Source organism: Loxodonta africana, chromosome 15 (genome assembly GCF_030014295.1).
Source record: "Loxodonta africana isolate mLoxAfr1 chromosome 15, mLoxAfr1.hap2, whole genome shotgun sequence".
Lineage (NCBI taxonomy): Eukaryota > Metazoa > Chordata > Mammalia > Proboscidea > Elephantidae > Loxodonta > Loxodonta africana.
The window spans coordinates 13,883,513-13,905,713 of record NC_087356.1 but is presented as its reverse complement, the minus strand read 5'-3'; the positions used below and the strand labels follow the sequence as shown (position 1 = coordinate 13,905,713).

The window sequence follows — 22,201 nt, the reverse complement described above, 5'->3', positions numbered from 1 at the left end:
TTTTTGAAAATACTCCATTAATGAAGACTACTCACAGAGGCAAATTCTTCCATTACTTCAATTTTAGCATTGATTCCTCAAGTAAGAAGCAACCGACCAGCATTAGTAACATATGCTGACTTATCAAGAGCCAAGGAAAACAACTTGAAATCATTTGCCTGTTTTTTTAACTTACTATTGTTACTCCCAAATGTCCTCAACTTTTCAAGCAACTGTTCTCACTAAAAAGCTAAGAGTCGTAAGTTTATTTTCTCTGACACATTTCTTTGGCTGCTGCAGTCAAACGTGATTTCATCAATTCATCATCAGTAAACAATTTTCCTTCTTTGCTGACAAATGAACCACTCCGAAACTTATTTTGGCTTGTAGCCTCATTTTCATTTTTGTGAGGAAATTCTGCTATGATGAGATATTCCATTTTAGAGTTTCTAATTTTTCTGATTGTTGCTTTCCTGTGAGTTGGGAATATTCCAATGAGTGCTTAGTCTGGATGTTGAAATATATTACATCCTCTTAGCACAGGTACAGTGTCACTGCAGAATAAACACAACGCTTTGCCATCTATAACAAAATAATCCACACTTCACTGTGCCTTAAAAGTGTAACATTTGGAGTCTACTTTGCTCTTCTCATCTTGATATGATGGGCATACACCAGTATTACTATAAAATGTCACAGCATGGTGATATACTCATGGCACTCAAAACACTGTCAAGTTTTAACTGCATCGCTGCAATTTGTAGCGCACAGAGCAGCAATGCCAAGTGATGAGAACACCACATACAGTCTCTCTTGCAACTATTCACCTCTACTACTCTAGGGAAGCAGCCACAGACAACACATAAATGTACATGGTTGTATTCTAATAAATGTTATTTATGGACACTGAAATTAGAATTTCATATAATATTCATGTGCTACAAACACTCTTCTTTTGACTTTTCAGGCCATCTAAAAATACAGAAGCCATTTTTAGCTCTCAGGCTGTACAAAAACAGGCAACAGAATGACTGGCCCACGGGCCACAGTTTGCCAGCTACTCGACCATGCAGAAGGAGAGAGTGGAGAGGGAGATTTGAAATATGGGAAGAGAAAAAATAACTAATATTTTGAGGGAGGTGTGGTGATGGTAACAAGATATGAGATGGCAGGATTAACCCTGAACAGGAAAAGGGACATATCTTCTTCTAAGATTGAAAGAAAAGCGTTGAAGGTAAATGCAAATAAATTGATAGACTCATGGTTAGAAAGCTGATGGCCAACAGACACTTAACCAAAGAGGACATTCGAGTGGCCAACAAACATAAAAACATGCTCACTGTCAACAGCCATTAAAAAAAAAACCATTGCCATCGAGTCGATTCAACTCAGAGCAACCCTACAGGAGAGAGTAGAACTGCCCCATAGGGTTTCTAAGGAGTGGCTGGTGGATCTAAACTGCTGACCTTTTGGTTAGCAGCAAAACGCTTAACCACTGCGCCACCAGGGCCCCCATTAGCCATTAGAGAGATATAAACAAGATACCACCTTGCTCCTGCTAAAATGGTATTGATCAAGAAAACAGAAAGCAACAAATGTTGGAGAGGATGTGGGGAGACTGGAACCCATATCCACCTCTGTTGGGAATGGAAAATGGTATAACCACCATGGAAAACAGTATGGCAGTTCCTCAAAAAATTAAAAATAGATCTACCACATGACCCAGAAATTCCACTCCTAGGTATATACTTTAGGGATCTAACAGAAGTGGCATAAATAGGCATATATGTATTCCTATGTTCACTGCAGCACTATTCACAATAGCAGAAAAGTGGAAACAACCTAAATATCCATCAACAGATGAACAGATAAACAGTATGTGATATATACGTACAATGGAATACTATGCAGCCATCAAGAAAAATGAGTTCCCAAATCATCATGGAACATGGATAAACCTAGAAGACACACACACACATATATAGATATATAAAAAAAACCAAAAAACCAAGCCCAGTGCCATCGAGTCGATTCCGACTCATAGCGACCCTATAGGACAGAGTAGAACTGCCCCATAGAGTTTCCAAGGAGCACCTGGCAGATTCGAACTGCCAACCCTTTGGTTAGCAGCCATAGCACTTAACCACTACGCCACCAGGGTTTCCATATAGATACATATAATACATCAAATAAGAGCTACAGATGTGGATACTTCTTAGACACAACCAATCACATAATGGGATTAGTTTTCTTGGTTTGGAGATGTAAGGTCATAGTCTTGTGGTTCATTTCAGACAATTCAGTTCATACAGTTCACATTTCTATATCCTAGTTTGGTAAGCAGTGCCTGGGAACTTAAAAGCTTGCAAGTGTCCACCTAAGATACAACTACTGGTCTCTATTTGTCTGGGACAAAAGAGAACAAAGAAAACCCAAGAATCAGAGAAGGAACTAGAATACAGGACTAAATGTCTCCATGAAACCAGAAGAACCAGATGGTACCTGGTTACCACTACTGAACGTTCTGTGTAGGTTCACAATAGATGGATCCTGATATAAAGGGGAAAAAAAATGTGGAACAGAACTTTAAATTCTCAAAGAATCCAGACTTACTGGACCCACTGAGACTGGAGGAATCCCCGAGACACTCTTCAAATGTTGAACAGACACCATCCCTTAAAATCACCTTTTAACTAAATAGCAAGTTAGCTCAGAAAGCAAAGAATTTCACCTTTGAAAACTGCATTCTTTTAAAAATTATTCACATGAGACCAAATGAACAACAGTTACTCTCAAGCACAGATGAGAAGTTTAGAGCACAGGGAGATTAAATTAATGGGAGTGGAGCTAGAATGGAAATAATGAGAATTTTGATACAAACTGAAGAAGAACGTAACCAATGTCGTTAAACATTATATGTAGAAATTGTTGGACAGGAATGTGTTTTGCTGTGTATACTTTCACCAAAAATACAATACTGCAAAAAAAAAGAAAGTCAATGGCTCTAATTTCTCTGTGACGTGCGTGGCAGCATCATCTGTTAAGAGAGGAGGGAGGCCTAAGAAAACTGGTGGAAGATTTGAATAGTTACTGTGGGAAACAACAGGAATAGGGGAATGAATAAGGATTGCAAAATGGTAATAAGCACCCAGCTGTGGTTGGAGAAAACAGAAATTTATGATGACATCAATCTGTACTATTTTGATTTCCTATAGCAACAGTCAAGCAACTTTCACACAGCCTATTCAAAAATACTTTGTAAAACCTATTCCATTTCTTTGTGAACGTTAGGATATTAGTATACCTGAAGAATGTAGTAGGCATAAAGATGGTGAATCCACACTAAATAAGGGTAGAGGGGAATCTGTAAGTGACCGAATAATAGAGTCCAAAAAATGTCAATTAACAGATGGAAGACAGTCTGGAGGGAAGTGCTGAGCTATTTGCATAGCTCTGTCCTTGGCCTTGTCTTGTTTAACATTTTATATACTTGATAAGGCATGCTTATCAAATTTTAAAATATTATGAAGCTGGGAAGGATAGTAAATACAATGGATGAAAGAATTAGGATGCAAAAAGACCTACAGAGACAATGAGCTAAATCAAAAATATGAATTACAATAGCAATAAATCTAAATTCATAAATTCAGTTGAAAACAATTGATCACAGACATATGGAATGGAGGGAAAAATGTTAGACTCTTTTTGGTTAACTATAACCATAATACAGCAAAAATGTGATGTAGTTAAATGCTTGATTTCTTGACTGCTTCTTCAATGGGCACTGATTATGGATCCAACTAACTTTTAAGCGCCATTGAGTCGGTTCAGACTCATAGCAACCCCATGTGCAACTGAACAAGGGACTGCTCAGTCCTGTGCCATCCTCATAATTGTTGCTATGTTTGAGCCCATTGTTGCAGTCACTGTGTCAATCCATCTCACTGAAGGTCTTCCTCTTTTTCGCTGACCCTTTATTTTACCAAGCATGATGTCCTTCTCCAGGGACTAGTCTTTAAAACTGTAGTGTCCAAAATAACACTGAGGATATGCCAGCCACATCACAAGTGTCATGCAAGCTTCAGCATCATACTTTAAAGTGCTGCTAAAAAACTTAAAACGGATGCAAATAGTATGCAAAGCAAGCACAAAGTATGTTTTAAACAGAACAGATATTAGAACAATAATTAGATTTAAACTTTGTTGCGTAAGAGGGCAGGAGCCCTGGTGGCACCATGGTTAAGAGCTCAGCTGCTAACGAAAGGGTCTGCAGTTCGATTCCACCAGCTGTTCCCTGGAAACCCTATGGGGCAGTTCAACTCTGTCCTATATGGTCACTATAAATCGGAATCAACTCGACAGCAATGGGTTTGGTTTTTTTTGGTTGCTTTTTTTTTTTTTTTAGAGGGCAGTGTCAGTAGGTGCAAATTATAGAAAATCTGAGGTACGACACTTGAGGTTATATTCACAGTATTATTTATAGGAGTATTCAAACAGAGGCTAGGTACTACTTATTAATAAAAGTATAAGGAACATAATAATTGAAAAAGAGAATGGACTAAATAACTTCTAATGTCATTTCCAATGCTTTAAATATACTGAATTCATATGCTCTGCGATGGGTTGAATCATGTCTCCACAAAAATGTGTGTATCAATTTGGCTGGGCCATGATTCCCGGTATCGTGTGATTTTCCTCTATGTTGTAAATCCTGCCTATATGATGTTAATGAGGGAGGATGGGCAGTAGCTGTGTTAGTGAGGCAAGACTCAATCTATAAGATTGGATTGTATTTTGAGGCAATCTCTTGAGATATAAAAGAGAAATGACCAGACAGACAGGGGGACTTCACACCACCAAGAAAGCAGCACCAGGAGCAAAGCACGTCCTTTAGATCCAGGGTTCCTGCACAGAGAAGCTCCTAGTCCACAGGAAGACTGACGAGAAAGACCATCCTCCAGAGCAGAAAAAGAAAGCCTTCCTCTGGTGCTGATACCCTCAAGTTGGACTTTTAGCCTACTTTACTGTGAGAAAATAAACTTCTCTTTGTTAACGTCATCCACTTGTGGTATTTCTGTTATAGCAGCAGTAGATAACTATGACATGCCTAGACAGAGAACAACCCTATGAAATAAATGGAAGGGTGGCAGGCTAAATCCTACTGTCTTATGAAAAACTTATATAACATATTACTATGCTAGATGTGACTATAAAATAAGACTATTAAACAAATATACTAAAGCATATAACCTAAAAACTTTTCATATAAAGTAGTTTAGACCTTGAGAAACTAAATTTTTTCAATATTCCTTCCATTACAAAACATTTTGGGGACTGCTATTTCAAAATGGTCTTCAGATTTAGAGTTGAGTCACACAGAATCTTATAAACTCCCTGCGTGGTTGACACAGTTAACCTGCTCGGCTGCTAACTGAAAGGTTGAAGGTTCGAGTCCATCTAGAGGCACCTCAAAAAAAAGGCCTAGTGGTCTACTTCCAAAAAATCAGCCACTGAAAACCCTGCGGAGCACAGTTCTACTCTGACACACGGGGTCAACCACGAGTCAGAAATGACTCGACGGCAACGGGTTGTTTTGGTTGTAAAATATACACAGTTTGAGCTAGTATACCAGATTTGGTCTCCAGTAGCTTTTTTGTGTTTTTAAGTATTAAATAGTTCCTCAAATGATGATTAGTTACTATTGTGATGGAATATACAACAACATGTGTCAGAAAGTTCCAAAAGAAATATCTGAAGAGATTATTTTGAAACAATGTTTAGAAAAATTATTTTGAGTTATACTAGTATTCTCCGAGTACAGTGCCCACCAAAGCACTTCTATACAAAAAAAAAAAAAACTGTATTATTTTAAAATACAAATTTTACACCCCACTAAGAAAAATCTGAATACCTGCTTGTGCTGGCTACAAGTATATTCAATTAACTAATTCATTAATCTGGTACTTTTTAACCTTCTCTTACTCTATTAAGGCTATTAATAAGTTTTAAGATCATTCTATCTTTATTAATATGTTAATAACCATAAAATGAAAATAATATTTTAAACAGTCTGTTTTTGTTAGGTGCTATCGAGTGGATTGTGACTCATAGCAATGCCATGTGACAGAGCAGAAATGCCCCATAGGGTTCTCTTGGTTGTACTCTTTATGGAAGCAGATTGTCAGGTCTTTATCCCACAGAGCCAACAGGTGGGTTTGAATCACCAACTTTTGGTTAGCCACTGAGCGCTTAGCCATTGCACCACCAGGGCTCCTCTCATAATGCTTATTAAATCAAGAAGGAAGAGGGGCTCATTACACATCTGTTCTCAGATACCAAGAGACACAGCCATCTAAAAGAAACTAAACATTTGAAAATATGCTATTTTCCCCTTCATGCTGAAAGGCAAAATAAAATGATTCTAGTGGATTCTGAAACTTAAAATAAGGAATTGTTCACATCATTAATTAGTTCACCATTTTTTAAAATAAGTTCTTAATGTCTGATTGCTACTTTTAAAAAGATAAATTTCTATCAAATTAAGAAAAACAAATATGAATCAATATTAACTAAGATTAAAATGAATTTTTTTTAGAAATGACTACTGACATGGTCAATTTTCCATCAAAAATGCTTTCAATATTTTTTCTCTTGTAAAATATACTATAGGCTTTTCTTACTCCTCGTAGCTACTGAGTGATATTTTTCAAATTTAAAAAACAAACCTTTACACACTTCTCCTGAATATCATTTCTCTGAGAAGAATGTTTGATTAATGGCTTTTCACCCTCCAGTCCAAATTCCTCATTTTTCAGTTGACTAAGGTGGTGATCTGAAATCCAGTCCATGAACATAGCTAACAGCTCGTAAACTTGGGCATTAAGTGGTACCTAGGAAATCAAATCAAACATTCATTTCAGTTCAAACCTCATAAAGCTTCAAAGGCAACCGTCGAATTTTATCAATGATTATGGCACAACTTACCTAAGCATTAACTAAAACATGTATTTAAGAACAGACCTCCTCCAAACAAACCAAAGACATTCCAAATCAAACATCCCAAATTAATACTGAAAACATGATAAATTCTGGCTGAGAGAAGGGGAGAAGACTCATCACAATAAGGAAACTGAAAGAACTGCGCCTTATCACCAATGTAAAGAATTTTCATAAAAGTTCTCAATCCAAGTTTAATAACATAGAAAAGTAAAATGGCCTTAACTCAAGAACATGAACCATCTATAGCTAAAAGGTTTCAAACTAAAAGTTTCCAAAAGCCGACAAATTTCTACTTATCAAACTTCATAGTTTCTTCTTCCCACAAAGGTTGTTACTTTGATTTTCATTACATTAAAACATTCTTGAAACCAGATATGATTTTTTTTGTTTTGTTTTGTTTTCTGGAAATGTTTTTCTCTGAGAATCTACCAAAATGCTGGGAAAAGAGTAAGAAAAAATGTCTCAAATCACTGAAAATTTAATTAGACTGATTTTAGTATTCGTTCAAAACACATTTTGGCCAATTTAATTCAGTATTTATCACACATCTATGTTAAGCAGAGAACTATGCTCTTAACTCATTTTTTTTTTTTATCTGAGAAGACAGAGAAATATAAAAGCAGATTAATAAAAAGGCAGCATGAAGCAGACTGTAATCCATAAAAACAGAATCAGGTGGTTGAAAACACAAAGATAAATAGAGTTAACACGTTATTCTGAGTAACATTTAGCCATCCCAATTTTCCTCAAATAGTTCTTAAACTTTAACTGCCTTTAGAGGAAAACTTCAGTCATCTTGAGTACCTGAGCATAAAATCTCTACTTTTTCTAATTTATTTTCATAAAGAACTAGAGACTTTTATAAAAATTATTAAAGGCCACAATGAGATACCACTACATACCAAATGGGTCAAAAGTGGAAAAAAACTAAAAAGACCAAATTTTGGCAACATTGTGGAGCAACCAGAACTTTCACACATTGGTAGTAGGAGTATAAAATGGTACAACCACTTTAGAATACAAATTGGCAGTTTCTTAAAAAGTTAGACAAGCATATACCTCATGACCCAGAAATTCTAGTCCTGGCTATTATAACCAAGAGGAATAAAGCAAATGCCCACAAAAAGCCTTGCACATGATTAGACTTAGCACCTTTATTCATAACAGGCAAAAACTTAAAATAGTCCAGGTATCTATAAAAGCAGAAGAATGGACAAACTGTGATATGATCACACAATGGAACACTACCGAGCAACACAAAGGAACAAACTACTGATATGCTCAACAGTATGCTGAGCAAAAGAAACCTTACACCAACAAGTGCATATTACACAATTCCACTGACTGAAGTTCTACAAATAGCAAAACTCATCTATGTTGATGAAATCCAAACAACAATTGCTTCTAGCAGGAAAGAATGACCAGGAAGAGGCACAGGGCGTCTTTCTAGGATGACGGAAATGTTCTGTATCTTGACAAGCTGTAGGTTACACGGGCATATGCACTTGTCAAAAGTGATTAAACTGTACACTTAAGGATCTGTGCACTGTTTTACTTTACGTAACATACAGCTCAATTTTTTTTAACTTTTAGAAAAAAGAAAATGGAGTCCATTCAGAAACGGATTGCAGTCTTGGTAGAAAAACAACGTTCAATGCTTGTGGAGTCTCAAAACACACTGAATAATAAAAGTGTTACTAACCTTTACTTGCCGTGATTTTTGTCATTGTTACTATCCTTGAAGCACTGTTTAAATATTCTGGTTTTGTAAATAAAATTATCTTGGAAATATTCTAAAGCTATCTCTCTGTAAAGAAATTGTTACGGTGAATCACTTCATAATTAAATGAAAGACAAAAGATTAAAGAACAAGAGAAATTTTCCTGGCTTCCCATTTAAGAAATTTTCAATCATATCATACCTTATAAGTTTTTGAAATTGGTATTTTTTCTTGTTTTAAAGTTTTCATTTCATGAGCAGGCTGGGAATTCCCTTTCAATCTCTGTATTGTCATAAATTCATACTTCCTCTGCAAAAGTTCATAGCCATGAATTAAAGGACAAATATTTTAAAATTCAGCAAATTCAAAAAGCAACCATTTTAAAATCTGCTTGTATCTCGAGAAAATAGCAAGCAACTTACCTGTAAATTATCTAAACGAGCTTGAACTCTTTTAGCCTGAACCTCCATCTTCCTGTTTTCTTCACTTACTTCATTTAACTAACATAGGAAAAAGTTATATATTTTAATATAAACCTTAAAATCGTACCAAGGGTTCTCAAACAATCTACTATCTTATCTGGCCTGTATAACCAAGCAACATAATAAAACAAGCAGAAGAAGCATTGATAATTAAAGTACATCTGAGCTAAAATCACCACTTGTCCCTAAAACATTAACAGTGTCTAAGAATGCTCGCTTCATGCTACGAAAAATTTGCAAGACTTCCTGACGTCTTAAAAGTATACCTTCCGGTGGGAAAATTTTTTCAAGTTAACTTTTTATTAAATGTATATACAGAAAAGGGCACGAAGCATCAGTATGCAGCAAAATGAATCATTACTGGGACTGCATTCAATACATAGGTCAGTTTGGAAAGAACTGACATCTTTACAATATTGTATCTTCCCATCCATGAACATAACATATCCCTCACTTAACTTAGGTCTTCTTTATTTCCTTTTAATAATGCTTTCAGGTTTCAGTATAGGTATTTCACACATCTTTCTTCAGATTTAGTCCTGAGTAGCTAATGTTTTAGGCGCAGGATGGCGTAGGACCAGGAAAGGTTTCATTCCGTGAGACATAAGGTGGTTGTGAGTCAGAGCTGACTCGACAGCAACTCTACAGCTGTCAAGCCAGCTCTGACAACAACCTCGTATATTTCGATAACAACATTTTTTCTTTAATTGTTGTTGGTATACAGAAATACAACTGATTTTTGTATATTCAACTTATATACAGAGATCCTGCTAAATTCTCTTATCAATTCTAATAGTTTGGCTATATACACTTTTGGGTATTCTATGCACATACCATGTGGTTTAGTTTCAAGGTTATACTGCCTTATGTAACAAGTAGAGAAGGTTTTCCCTCTTCTTCTCTGTTTGGGGCCCTGGTGGCTCAGTGGTTAAGAGCTTGGCTGCTGACTAAAAGGTCGGTAGTTTGAATCCATCAGCCATACCTTGGAAACCCTATGGGGCAGTTCTACTCTGTCCTGTAGGGTCACTATGAGTCAGAATCGACTCGATGGCAACGGTTTGGTTTTTTGGTTTTCTTCTGTGTTTACAATGGATGGTATTTCATCCTCACAAGTCAGCCCTCAGTTCTGTTGTTTCTTCTCTGAAGGTAAAGTATCTTTTCTTTTTGGCCACTTTTAATGTTTTCTCTTTAGGAAATATTTTCAGCAGTCTTACAATGATGTACATATGTACGATTTTTCTTCCGTATTTATCCTCCTTGGGGTTAACGTAGTTTCTTGAATCCGTAAGCTGGTATCTTTCACTAAATTTGGAAAATTTTTCACCACTGTCCCCTCACGTGTTTTTGCCCCATTCTCTCTTTCCTTCTGGAATTCCCATGTTAAGCTTTTTAACTACGTCCCACACTCTTTGCTGAAATTTCCATTTCTTCTTCATTCTATGCTTCAGTTTGGAAACGTACTAACCTATCTTACAGTTCACTAATCTTGTCTTCTGCTCTCTCACCTATTGTTAACCCATCTACTGCAGTTCTTAAATCCAATTTGTGTATTTTTCAGTTTTAGAATTTCAATTTAATTATTTTTTATAGATTCCAATTCTCTAATGAATTTCTCAATCTTTTTTTCCTATTTTCTTAAAGATATTAATCATTATTTTAAAGTCATGGTCTGTTAACTCTAATATCTAGATAACGTGCATGGGTATTTCTATTGCCTGATTTTGTTCTCTTCATTTTCAGCCTCATACTCCTGTCTTTTGAGGCATTTATTAATTTTGTATGGAACAACAGGTGTTGTGTATTAAAAAAAAAATTGTAAAGATTATATATCAGAAACCCTGGTGGCGTGGTGGTTAAGTGCTATGGCTGCTAACCAAAGGGAAGCAGTTCGACTCCACCAGGCACTCCTTGGAAACTCTATGGGGCAGTTCTACTCTGTCCTATAGGGTCGCTATGAGTGGGAATCGACTCGATGGCACTGGGTTTGGTTTTTATATATCTTCTCCAAAGAGAGTTCATTCCTTCCTCTACTAGGTACGTAAAAAGGGTATTTAAAATTGGGTCACTTCAGTCCATTTGGGAGCTGAGATGAGTCAAGGCTAGATTTCAGTTTCAAGAGGGTTCCATCTACCTCTAATTCACCTGCTCCTTGGGTACAACTCTGCTGCCTTCAACTGAGAGTGTGGGGTATTCACTAGAACCTCTTTGCCCTGATAGGTCTTGAACATTAATCCTTGCCTCCTCAGCTTAGCAAGATTTAATGAGTAAAACTGTATTGTTATTACTAAAACAGATTTACTTACATATAGTACCTATGATAAATCATTACAGAAGTCACAGAAATGATAAAAAATTTTCATTAAGCAATTTTGAAGCATTTATCATTCATCTGTGTCAACAGTTGCAAACCATGGCCCACAGACCAAATGTGTCAATTGCCTGCTTTTGTCAGTGAAGTTTTATTGGAACATAACTGTGCTCATTTGTTGACATATTGCTGACGGCTGCCTTTACACCACAGTGGTACCGTTGAATAGCTGCAACAGAGACCATATGGCTCACAAAACCTAAAAATATTTACTATCTTGTCTTTTACAGAAAAAGTTTACTGACCCCTGATCTACACTAAAAAAAAAAGGCATTCTACCACTTGTAACCAAAGATTTTCTCCTGGATTCTTTCAGTTTGGGCACAGTAATTCATAAATAAAATAATCAATAGGCCCAATCACTTAATAATTTACATATCCCAACCTAATCACTACACACTCATGCAAACACACGCAAAATCATTAAGGATTATAGAAATGTAAGAGATGGATATGCTAGCAATTAAAGAAACCCTTCTCGAAAGAGGGTGCTAGATTGAGATTCTGATGGGAAAATGGAATCTCTCCAGGGATAATCCGGTTTGCAGAAAACAGTAAGTGAAGGTGGTAGGGCAATTGTGTGAGGCCACAAATTCAGGAGGTCAAAGAATTAGACCAACAGAGAAACAGGGTACCTAGACATCCCTGCCGAGGAGGAAGGTTTCAACAAGTAGAGGTTACAAGGAAAATAAGTAGCTGGCTAAGGAATTTTAGGAGGCACATTAGCTCTGAGGGTCAGTTTCTGAGCTCAGCCACATTTTAGAATTCCTGAGGTGTTCCAACCCAATGCTGCTCATTTTTAAAGTGACTGGGTTTACTCTAATTTCTGTCCATCTACTTCTAATCCCTATACAATCACGTACACACATATTCATTCCCCTGTTTGTTGGCAACATATTTGACTTTCACATGCTTAAACCTTTTGTGCTTGTGGGTACCTCTAGAGAACAAGTACTTTTTCTGCCTCTGAAGGTTTATTGGGAAGCTGGTGCACCACTGATAGTGCACGCTGCCTCAGGGCAGAGGCTTTCATAGCTGTTTGAAACCAAAGAAACGGGTATATGCCGCAAATTACTGTTTTTGTAGGGTATTGTATGAGTTGTCTGAATTTTTGGTAGGAAATACAGAAATTCTGAAAAGTTTTATTTGTTACACATATGTACCAATAGATCCCAGCAGGGATACTGGGTATAATTAATGGTACTTCACCACTAAACAGTTAAGGTAAGCGTGTGGGAGGGGACAACAACAACAACAAATTCCATACTACTTATCAAAAATTCAGGCACACTGAATAATTCAGCATGCTTCCATTAAGTCAAAAACTGACAGAGAGATGGATCAATGATCTAAATATAAGAACTAAAACCATAAAACTCTTAGAAGAGAACACAGGGGGTTAAGCTACAAGGCCTTGTTTTCAACAATGGATTCGTAAATATGACACCAAAAGCACAAACAATAAAAGAAAAAGGAGATAAATTGGACTTCATCAAAATTAAAAACGAATGTGCTTCAAAGGATTTTATCAAGAAAGTGAAGACAAAAGCTACATGATAGGGAAAAATATTTAGGAACCACATGTCTGATAAAGGGTTTAATACGCAGAATGTATAAAAAACTCTTACAACTCAACAACAAAAAGACAAACGACCCAATGTAAAAACGGGCGAGGGACTTGAATAGACATTTCTGCCAGAAGATATACAAATGGCCAACAAGCACATGAAGATACTTAAAGTCATTAGTCGTTGTTGTTGTTGTGTGCCACCAAGTCGATTCCAACTCATAGCAACCCTACAGTACAGCGTAGAACTGCCCCATAGGGTTTCCTAGGCTGTAATGCTTATGGAAGGGGCCCTAGTGATGAAGTGGCTAAAGTGCTTGGCTGCTAACCGGAGGGCTGGAAGTCCAAACCCAGCAGCCGCTCCAAGGGAGAAAGATGTGGCAGTCTGCTTCCATAAGCTGTAAGCTTCCCTTGAAAAACCCTACGGGACAGTTCTACTCTGTCCTATTGGGTTGCTATAAGTCAGAATCGACTAAAAGCAAAAGGTAATCTTTATGGGAGCATATCACCAGGTCTTTTCTCCCACAGAACCACTGGTGGGTTAGCAACCGAGTGCTTAACCATTGTGCCACCAGGGTTCCAATAGTCATTAGGGAAAAGCAAATCAAAACCACAACGATACCACTTCTCACACCCGCTAGGACAGCTATTACCAGAAAAATGGAAAATAACAAGTTAGCGAAGATGTGGAGAAATTGGAAGCCTCGTGCATTGCAGGTGGCAAAGTAAAATTGTGCAGTGGCTATGGAAAAGAGTTTGGTGGTTCCTCAAAAAGGTAAACATGGAATTACCATACAATCCAGCAATTCCACTCCTAGGTCTATACCCAAAAGACTTGATAACAGGGACTCAAACAGATACTTGTACACCTATGTTCCCCACAGCATTATTTGCGACAGCCGAAGACAGAAACGATCCAAGTGTCCATCAACAGATGAATGGGCAAATAAAATAAGGCATAAATATAAAATGTACTATTACTCAGCCATAAAGAGAAATGAAGTTCTGATACACGCTACAACACAGATAAATCTTGAAAATATGCTGAGTGAAGTAAGTCAGGCTTAAAAGGACAAATATTTTACATTTCTACTTACATTAAATATCTAGAATAGGCAAATGCACAGAGACAAAAGTTTATTAGTGGTCACCACGGGCTACGGATAGGGGGAAGGAGGAGTTATTGCTTAAGTTATTACTTAAGGAGCACTGAATTTGTTTGCGGTGATGAAAAACTTAGAAATGGATAGTGCTAAAGGTTGTAAAACACTGTGAACGTAATTAATGTCACTGAATTGTACACTAGGCAACCCTGGTGGCGTAGTGGTTAAGTGCTACAGCTGCTAACCAAGAGGGCGGCAGTTCAAATCCACCAGGCACTCCTCGGAAACTCTATGGGGCAGTTCTACTCTGTCCTACAGGGTTGCTATAAGTCAGAATCGGCTCGACAGCACTGGGTTTTGGGTTTTAAATTGTACACTAAAAAATGCTTAAAATGGCAATTTTTTTGTTATATTTTACCACAATAAAATAAACCAATTGGCAGATGGAAGCAGAAAAACTAGAGACACCTCACAGAAGCGCTTCTGTTGTGCAACTTTAGTGCTATGTACCCATTGCCACCAAGTTGATTCTGACTCACGGTGACCCTATAGAACGTAGTAGGACTGTCACATAGGGTTTCCCGGGCTGTATGTAATCTTTATGAAATCAGACTGCCACATCTTTCTGTCTCAGAGTGGCTGGAAGGTTGGAGCCATCAACCTTTCAGTTAGCAGCCGAGCACTTAAGCACTGCACCACCAGAGCTCTTCTTAGTACTATGCACTCACCTAAATGACAGCACCCATAAGAAACAGATTATACCTGCCAGACTGTGAGCAACGTGAAGACTTAAGACTAACACAGCGCCCAGGATAAATTAGATATTCTAAAAACAAACGAATGTTAGATAAGCACTGGCACATAACAGCAGTTACAATGTTGTTGTTAGCTGCCTGGGGGCAACCCCATGCACACTGGAATGAAATGCTGCCTCGTCCTACGCCATCCCCATGATCAGGTACAGACAGGGCCGTTGTGATCCAAAGAAGTTTCACTGGCTGATTTTCAGAAGCACATCACCAGGCCTTCTTCCTATTCCATATTAGTCTGGAAGCTCCCCTGAAACCCGTTCAGCAGCACAGCAATACGGAAGCCTCCACTGACAGATGGGTGGTGGCTGCTCATGAGGTGCGCAGGCCAGGAATCAAACCTGGGTCTCCTGCGCGGAAGGCAAGAATTCTACTGCTGAGCACCACTGTTACAATGGAAACCTGGTGGCCTAGTGGTTAAGAGCTACGGCTGCTAACCAAAAGGTCAGCAGTTCAAATCTATCAGGCGCTCCTTGAAAACTCTGTGGGGCAGTTCTACTCCATTCTATAGGGTCACTAGGAGTTGGAATCAACTCAACGGCAACGGACTGTTACAATAATAAGCATTAAGGCTAGAAATCAGTGCTTAACAGGTCGTTGGGCCCTAGGTTACTCGGTTTTTTTCTTCTGCTTCTCTTTTTTTTTTCTCTTTAGTAACGTTCTCATATTTTAAAAAGTTTCCAACTGCCAAACATCTTGGCCGGTTTCCAGAGTAAGTGATGAGAATAAACCAAGAATTTATAAGTATTTATATTTGGAAATACTTTATATTAAAGCTAACAGAGTTAATAAAATTTTCTCTAGCCAAAATATATTCTTTGACTTATAATTTATTAAATATAAAATGGTTCCAAAAGTGTCTTGTAATACAATATATATTAAAATAGGTCTTACCTGTTTTTTCAAGCTATCATTCAATTCTTTCAGTGCATCAAAAGATGATCTCAACCTCTTGCTTTCTTTAGTCCTTTCCTTAAGAGCTTCAGTTAAGTGTTCAACTTCTGCTTCATGTTGCTAAAAGGGGAGATAAGTCTAATCTAAAAATTAAGTAAGGATTCCACACTACTAATGCTAAAACCAAACCCACTGCTGTCGAGTCACTTCTAACGCACAGCAACCGTACAGGACAGAGTAGAACTGCGCCATAGGGTTTCCAAGGCTGTAATCTTTATGGAAGCAGACTGCCACATCTTTCTCCCTCAGTTAGCAGCCAGGCACTTTAACCACTGTGCCACCAGGGCTCCTTCCTATTAATGCTATCAAACACAAATTAATTAAAAATTAGAACTCCTTAACTCCCAAGAATTTCAGTGTATTTAAGCAAAGGTGACTAAAACTGCAAATAATTTATAAAAACAATGTAGTAAACCAAAGCAATAACATAACATCAAAATTATTTATGAAATACCTACTAAAACATATTATCATACAAATTAAGCAGCAATAATTCTATTTTCTACTTTGACTCAGAAAAATTCACCCACAGAAACTCACTGAAATACTTTTTATTTGACATTATGGAATGATTAAACAATGAAGGATTTCTAATCTTCTTGAAGAGACTATTTAGTTATTCATAGCTTTATAGATTAAAATTTAAGGTGTACATCACCTTAAATAGTAAAAGAAATATTACATAGATTGAGAGTATAAAAGAAATATTACATGTAATATTTCTTATTCTTATCAAACCAAAACCAAACCAAACCCATTGCCATCAAGTCGATTCTGACCAATAGCGACCCTACAGGACAGAGTAGAGCTGCCCTATAGAGTTTCCAAGGAGCACCCGGTGGATTCAAACTGCCAACCTTTTGGTTAGCAGCTGAGCACTTAACCACTATGCCAGCAGGGTTTCCCTTATTCTTACAAGTAGTTAAAATTTTTGATGTCAGCTTAACATCTCAAAAAAATGTTACATACTAAAATTTCTCTTATCCCCAAACTATCTGACTTTCCTTAATCAGTTTCATAAAATGATTCAAATCAATTTCTCCTCTGATCACGTTTGAGATAACAGATTTTAGATTTAAAATGTGAATACTTATAGCTTCTTTCACCTTTTACTCTCAATTTATTCATAAGGCACTGAAACAAGCAAGTTTCTATAGGAAATCAAGAAAATAAAAATTATTTCCTACACCCAAATAGTCACATAAATACCATTAATATAGAGCAGTTATCTTTGTAATTGATAAGAATAGTAACACACAAATCTAAAGAGAGAAATCAAGAGTAAGACCAGGATGAAGAGTTCTGGGATTCTGAGGATTCCATCTCTAGCCCTGTCAAAAAAAAATTCAAGAATCTGGAAAAAAAAAAAAAAAATAGCTCTATGTAATTTTATTGCTATATTAAATGATTCTTTAAATACCTTTTCATATAGTCACGAATATGGTTATTTTTAAAAGGAGTTTAATATTTCAGTTGTCCTAATTTTTAAATAAAAAAATTTTTCTACATCTAATGATATCAAAAACACGATAGGCCACCACCACCGACATTCTGACAAAGGACAAAATAGAAGGTTCTGGTTAGAATGAGAGGAAATGTAGAATGAAACTGTAATTCATAAAAAAGACCAGACTTACTGGACTGACAGAGACTAGAGGAACCCACAAGACAATCGCCCTAAGACAATCTCTTAACCTAGAACTCAAGTCACTCTCAGAGGTCACCTTTCAGCCAAATAGATTGGTCTATAAGATAAATGATACCTGTAAGGAATGTGCTCCTTTAAACAATCAACTATAGGAGACCAAATGGTCAACATTTGCCCAAAAGCAAAGATGAGAAGGCAAGGAAGAGCAGGAAAACTTGATAGATGGAAACCGGCCAGGTGGGATGGAAATGGTCAGAGTGCTGACATATTTCAGGGGTTGTAAACAATGTCACAGAACAATTTGTGTATGAATTGTTGAATGTGAACCTAATCTGCTGTGTAAACTTTCACCTAAAACACAACAAAATATTTTTAAAAATTTTTTTAAAAAACACATAATAGGAGTTCCACTTTGGCATGACAGCATAAGCCGACTATATTCTATTTCTCTTACTAATTAAAACTAAAAACTCTAGACAAAACACAGAAAGCAACTCTAACTGAGGCGTGTGAAAAATAAACAAGAGCATATGAACTGTGGAGAGAAGTGAAAACATGGAGAGGCAACCCACACAGGGGTAAACTTCCAGGTTTTTGTTTTCCATTTTCTCCTGCAGCTTTGCTCAAGGGTGGGCCTCAATCACAGAGAAATGGAGCAGGTGCAGGCTGCCACAATTCTGAAAGAATTCTGTCTTTCTGGCCAGAGAAACCAGGAAAAGGGGCCCCTGTCAGCTAAAGAGTGTGGGGAGAATCTTAGAGAAAATAAAAAAGAGGATTGTTATGGATTGAATTGTGTCCTCACAAAATATGCGTTGGAATCCTAACCCCTATACCTGTGGATGTAATGTGGTTGGGACCAGGGTTTTCTTGGGTATGTTAATGAGACCATATCTGTATAGAGTGTGCCCTAAACCTAATCACTTCTAAGTTATAAGGAACTACATAGACACAGAGACAAGGAAGCACAAAGGGGGTGGGGGAAATAGATGCCACATGAGTATCGCCAAGGAAATGAAGAACGCCAGGGCTACAGAAGTTGAAAAAGACAACAATCTTCCCCCAGAGCAGACCGAGAGAGAGGATAGCCTTCCCCCATAGTCAGTGCCCTGAATTTGGACCTCTAGCCTACTAAACTGGGAGAAAATAAATTTCTGTTCTTTAAAGTCACCAACTGTGGCATTTCTGTTATAGTAGCACTAGGTAACTAAGACAAGAATTCTCTCACTCCGGTATGTATGAACCAATACAAAACTCAGGCTCAACCTTGAGCTGCCCAGGTATGACAAAAAAAAAAAAAAATACCTGTTGCCGTCAAGTCGATTCCGACTCATAGCATCCTTATAGAACAGAGTAGATCTGCCCCACAGAGTTTCCAAAGAGAGCCTCGTGGATTCAAACTGCCAACCTTTTGGTTAGCAGCTGTAGTGCTTAACCACTATACCACCAGGGTTACAGATAAAAAGCAACAGAGCAAAGGCTTAGAGAACTGAACTAAGTTTTAAACTATCACTCACATCTCAGACTAACCCCCTGAGCAGCACATGCATGAAAAACATCCAGTGCAACACAGCAAAGACTCTGAGAGCTGAGCTAAGACTTAAACCATTGCCGAAGTCTTCGACTAACTCCTAAGTCGCACATGCACAAGACAACTTCAAAGCAACATAACAAAGGCTTTGAAAACTCAACTGAGATGATATTGGAACTACCTCCCAAAGACAGTGAGAAAGAAATTTTGGGTTAAATCTAAGTGAGCTGATTGCTTTAAAATAAAAATAAAAATCAATATTCTCCAAAGGATTATAACAGGACCCATAAACTATGCAACATAATACTCCAAAGGTCTAGGATACAATGCAAAACCACTGGACATACAAAGAACGAAGAAAAATGTTACTAAGTCACAAGAAAAAAGAACATCAATAGACACAAATTCGAAAATGACCCAGATGGTAGAATTATCAGAAAAAGAACTTAAAGGAACTATTTTAAATAAACTCCATGAGGTCAATGTAAATAAATGCAAAGACAGAAATTCTCATTAAAAAAAAATTTTTTTTTTAATTTTTGAAGTACATAATTGGAAACTTTAGAACTTAAATATATCAGAAATAAAAATCCATTAAATAGGTTCAACAGCAACATGGAGATGAAAGATGAAATAGTGAACTTAAAAAGAGATCAACAGAAATTACTCAATTGAGGAACAGAGAAGAAAAAGATGGGAAGAAAAAGAAACAGAGCCTCAGAGACATATGGGACAACAGCAAAAAGTCTAACATCTGAGCCACCCAGGCCCAAAAGGAAGGGGAAAGCGATTGGGACAGAAAAAATATCTAAAGAAATAATGGCTGAAAACTCCCAGAATTTGGTAAAACATGTAAGTCTACAAATCCAAGCTCAGTAAACCGAAAACAGGATAAATTCCAAGAAAAGCATGCCAACACATCCTAAACAAAGATTTTTAAAAACCATGAAATGGTTCCATTTATGTGATATTCTAGAAAAAAACAAAACTACAGGAACACGAAATAGATTAGTGGTTGCTAGAGGCTTGGAATAGGAGGAAGTGATCACTACAAAGCAGCATAAGGAAACCTCTGGGATGATGGAACCATTCTTTATCTTGACAATGATGAAAATTACATTAGTATATACATTCATCAAAACTCACGGGACTGAGCGACCTAGTGAATTTTACTCTATGTAATTTACACACAGAGTAATGTGCCTCTTGATATGAAGCAAAGCATACTATACTGCCAACATAGTATTGTTGCCAAGAATATTTAATCCAAATATAATCCTCAGGAAATAATCAGGCAAATCCAGAATGTGAGATACTCAACAAGCCTGAGAGTCTGGACTTTTCAAAGAAAAGTGTAACCAAAAAAAAAAAGATGAGATTGACTGCTCTAGATTCAAAGAAACCAAAAAGATATATCGACCAAATATAACGCATGAATCTTGACTAGTTCCTTGATCAGAAAACAAAACAAATAAAGCAATAAAAGACATTTGGGAGACCAACCAGGAAGGTGAATGTTGACTGCATATTAAATTATATTACTTAACATAATTTCTTTATGATAATGGTGTTATGGATAATGTCCTTATCCTTATGCAAGACATGATGAAACATTTAGGAGTGATGTGTCACGATTTCTGCAAGTTACTTTCAAGTGGCTCAGGAAAATGGGGGAGGGGGAAGAAAGCAAATATGGCAAAAAGTTAACAACTGGTAAATCCAAGTTAAGAAGAAAAAGAGAAACCATGCTACTCTAAAATCAAATGCTATATGGTTACCTCCTTTATAATTTGGAACCTTGTAAGAACCTCTTCTTCAACACCTTTAATTTTACTCAAGGCAGTTTCATGTCTGAAAAGCAGTTGTTCTCGTTCAGCTAAAAAACGTTCTCGCTTTTGAAGTTCTTCAGCAAATTCCTGTTGCGCTGCAGTTTCACACTATCGACACAACAGATTTATGTGTTTAGAACAGTACATCACAAATTCGGCAAATTATATTCTTATTGACTGTACTAGTACAGCAAGTGAATTTGCACAGAAATTCTATCTTGTTGCAAAATAACTTGATAATACAGTGAGATTCCACTGTGATGACTCAAGAAATTTTGGGGTCCAAAACGGATCAATTCTCTACAGAACTAATTCTCTAACTGTTCTCCATTTTGACTTAATGTTCACTATTTTGCCTATACACTCCATTCCGTCAACTTATTACCTATTACCTTGGCCTGGGAGAACCTCCAGTCCTTGATCGGCGCACTCACCACCTTCCCTGCCCCTACGCTCCACTGGTAAACACTACTGGAGAAAAATTACACAAACATGAAAAGTGCCATTGTAAATACACTGGTCTCAAAACCTTACTGGGCCCTCAATACAGTCCAGAAAGTTTTTTATATTTTCATGGTCAGTTCTCTGCCTCTCCCATTCTCCACAGTGTCTACTCTACTTCAAATCTCCTCCACTCTTTACTAACTTTGAAAACATCACTTCCTACCCTATTCTCCGTGGATATCCTAGACTTTTAACAGGAGACAGAAGAAAGAAACATCAGCCTCCTGCCCACAAGATACACACACACTTCCCTTTCCTCCTGTCACAATGGCAGGCTCAGGCTCTGCTGATTATTCCTCTAATTTTCAATCTCTCTCATCTCATCTTAAATGAAATCTCTGTTGGCCGCACCCACATATCTCCTCCTCTTACAACCAAACTTCTTTAAAACGTTGTCTACATTTGCTGTCTCCCTTCCCAATCACTCCTCAGTTCACTTTGATCTGGCGTCAGCCCACATCCCTCTAATGAAATGACTTAAACCACTAAACCAGTTGCTGTCACTGAAATGACTTACTTATTACTAAATCTAAAGCTCCCTTTTCAGCCCTTATTTTATTGAGTCTCTCAGCAGCATTTTATACTCTTGTCCTTTTCTTCCAACTTACAATGCTCTCTTTCACTGCTTTCCATGATATCACGCTGCTGGTTTTCCACCTCCCTCTCTGGCCATGGCTTCTCAGTCTCTCGCAGATTCCACTTCCTCTAAAA

At 37.3% G+C, this 22,201-nt stretch overlaps 1 protein-coding gene across 7 annotated transcripts in view; it reads right to left on the bottom strand.

Annotated features, from left to right (window-relative positions):
• The window catches only part of CCDC138 (coiled-coil domain containing 138), a 116,166-nt gene that overhangs the window by 77,794 nt on the left and 16,171 nt on the right, over nt 1–22,201 (bottom strand). For all 7 annotated transcript variants that reach the window (XM_023552645.2, XM_023552643.2, XM_003413530.3 and 4 more), the window contains exons 6-10: nt 20,936–21,094; nt 15,922–16,041; nt 9,121–9,198; nt 8,900–9,007; nt 6,705–6,869 (exon numbers count right to left, since the gene is read on the bottom strand). In XM_023552645.2, coding sequence (XP_023408413.1) covers nt 6,705–6,869; nt 8,900–9,007; nt 9,121–9,198; nt 15,922–16,041; nt 20,936–21,094 — 630 coding nt within the window. The remainder of the gene's footprint in view (nt 1–6,704; nt 6,870–8,899; nt 9,008–9,120; nt 9,199–15,921; nt 16,042–20,935; nt 21,095–22,201) is intronic.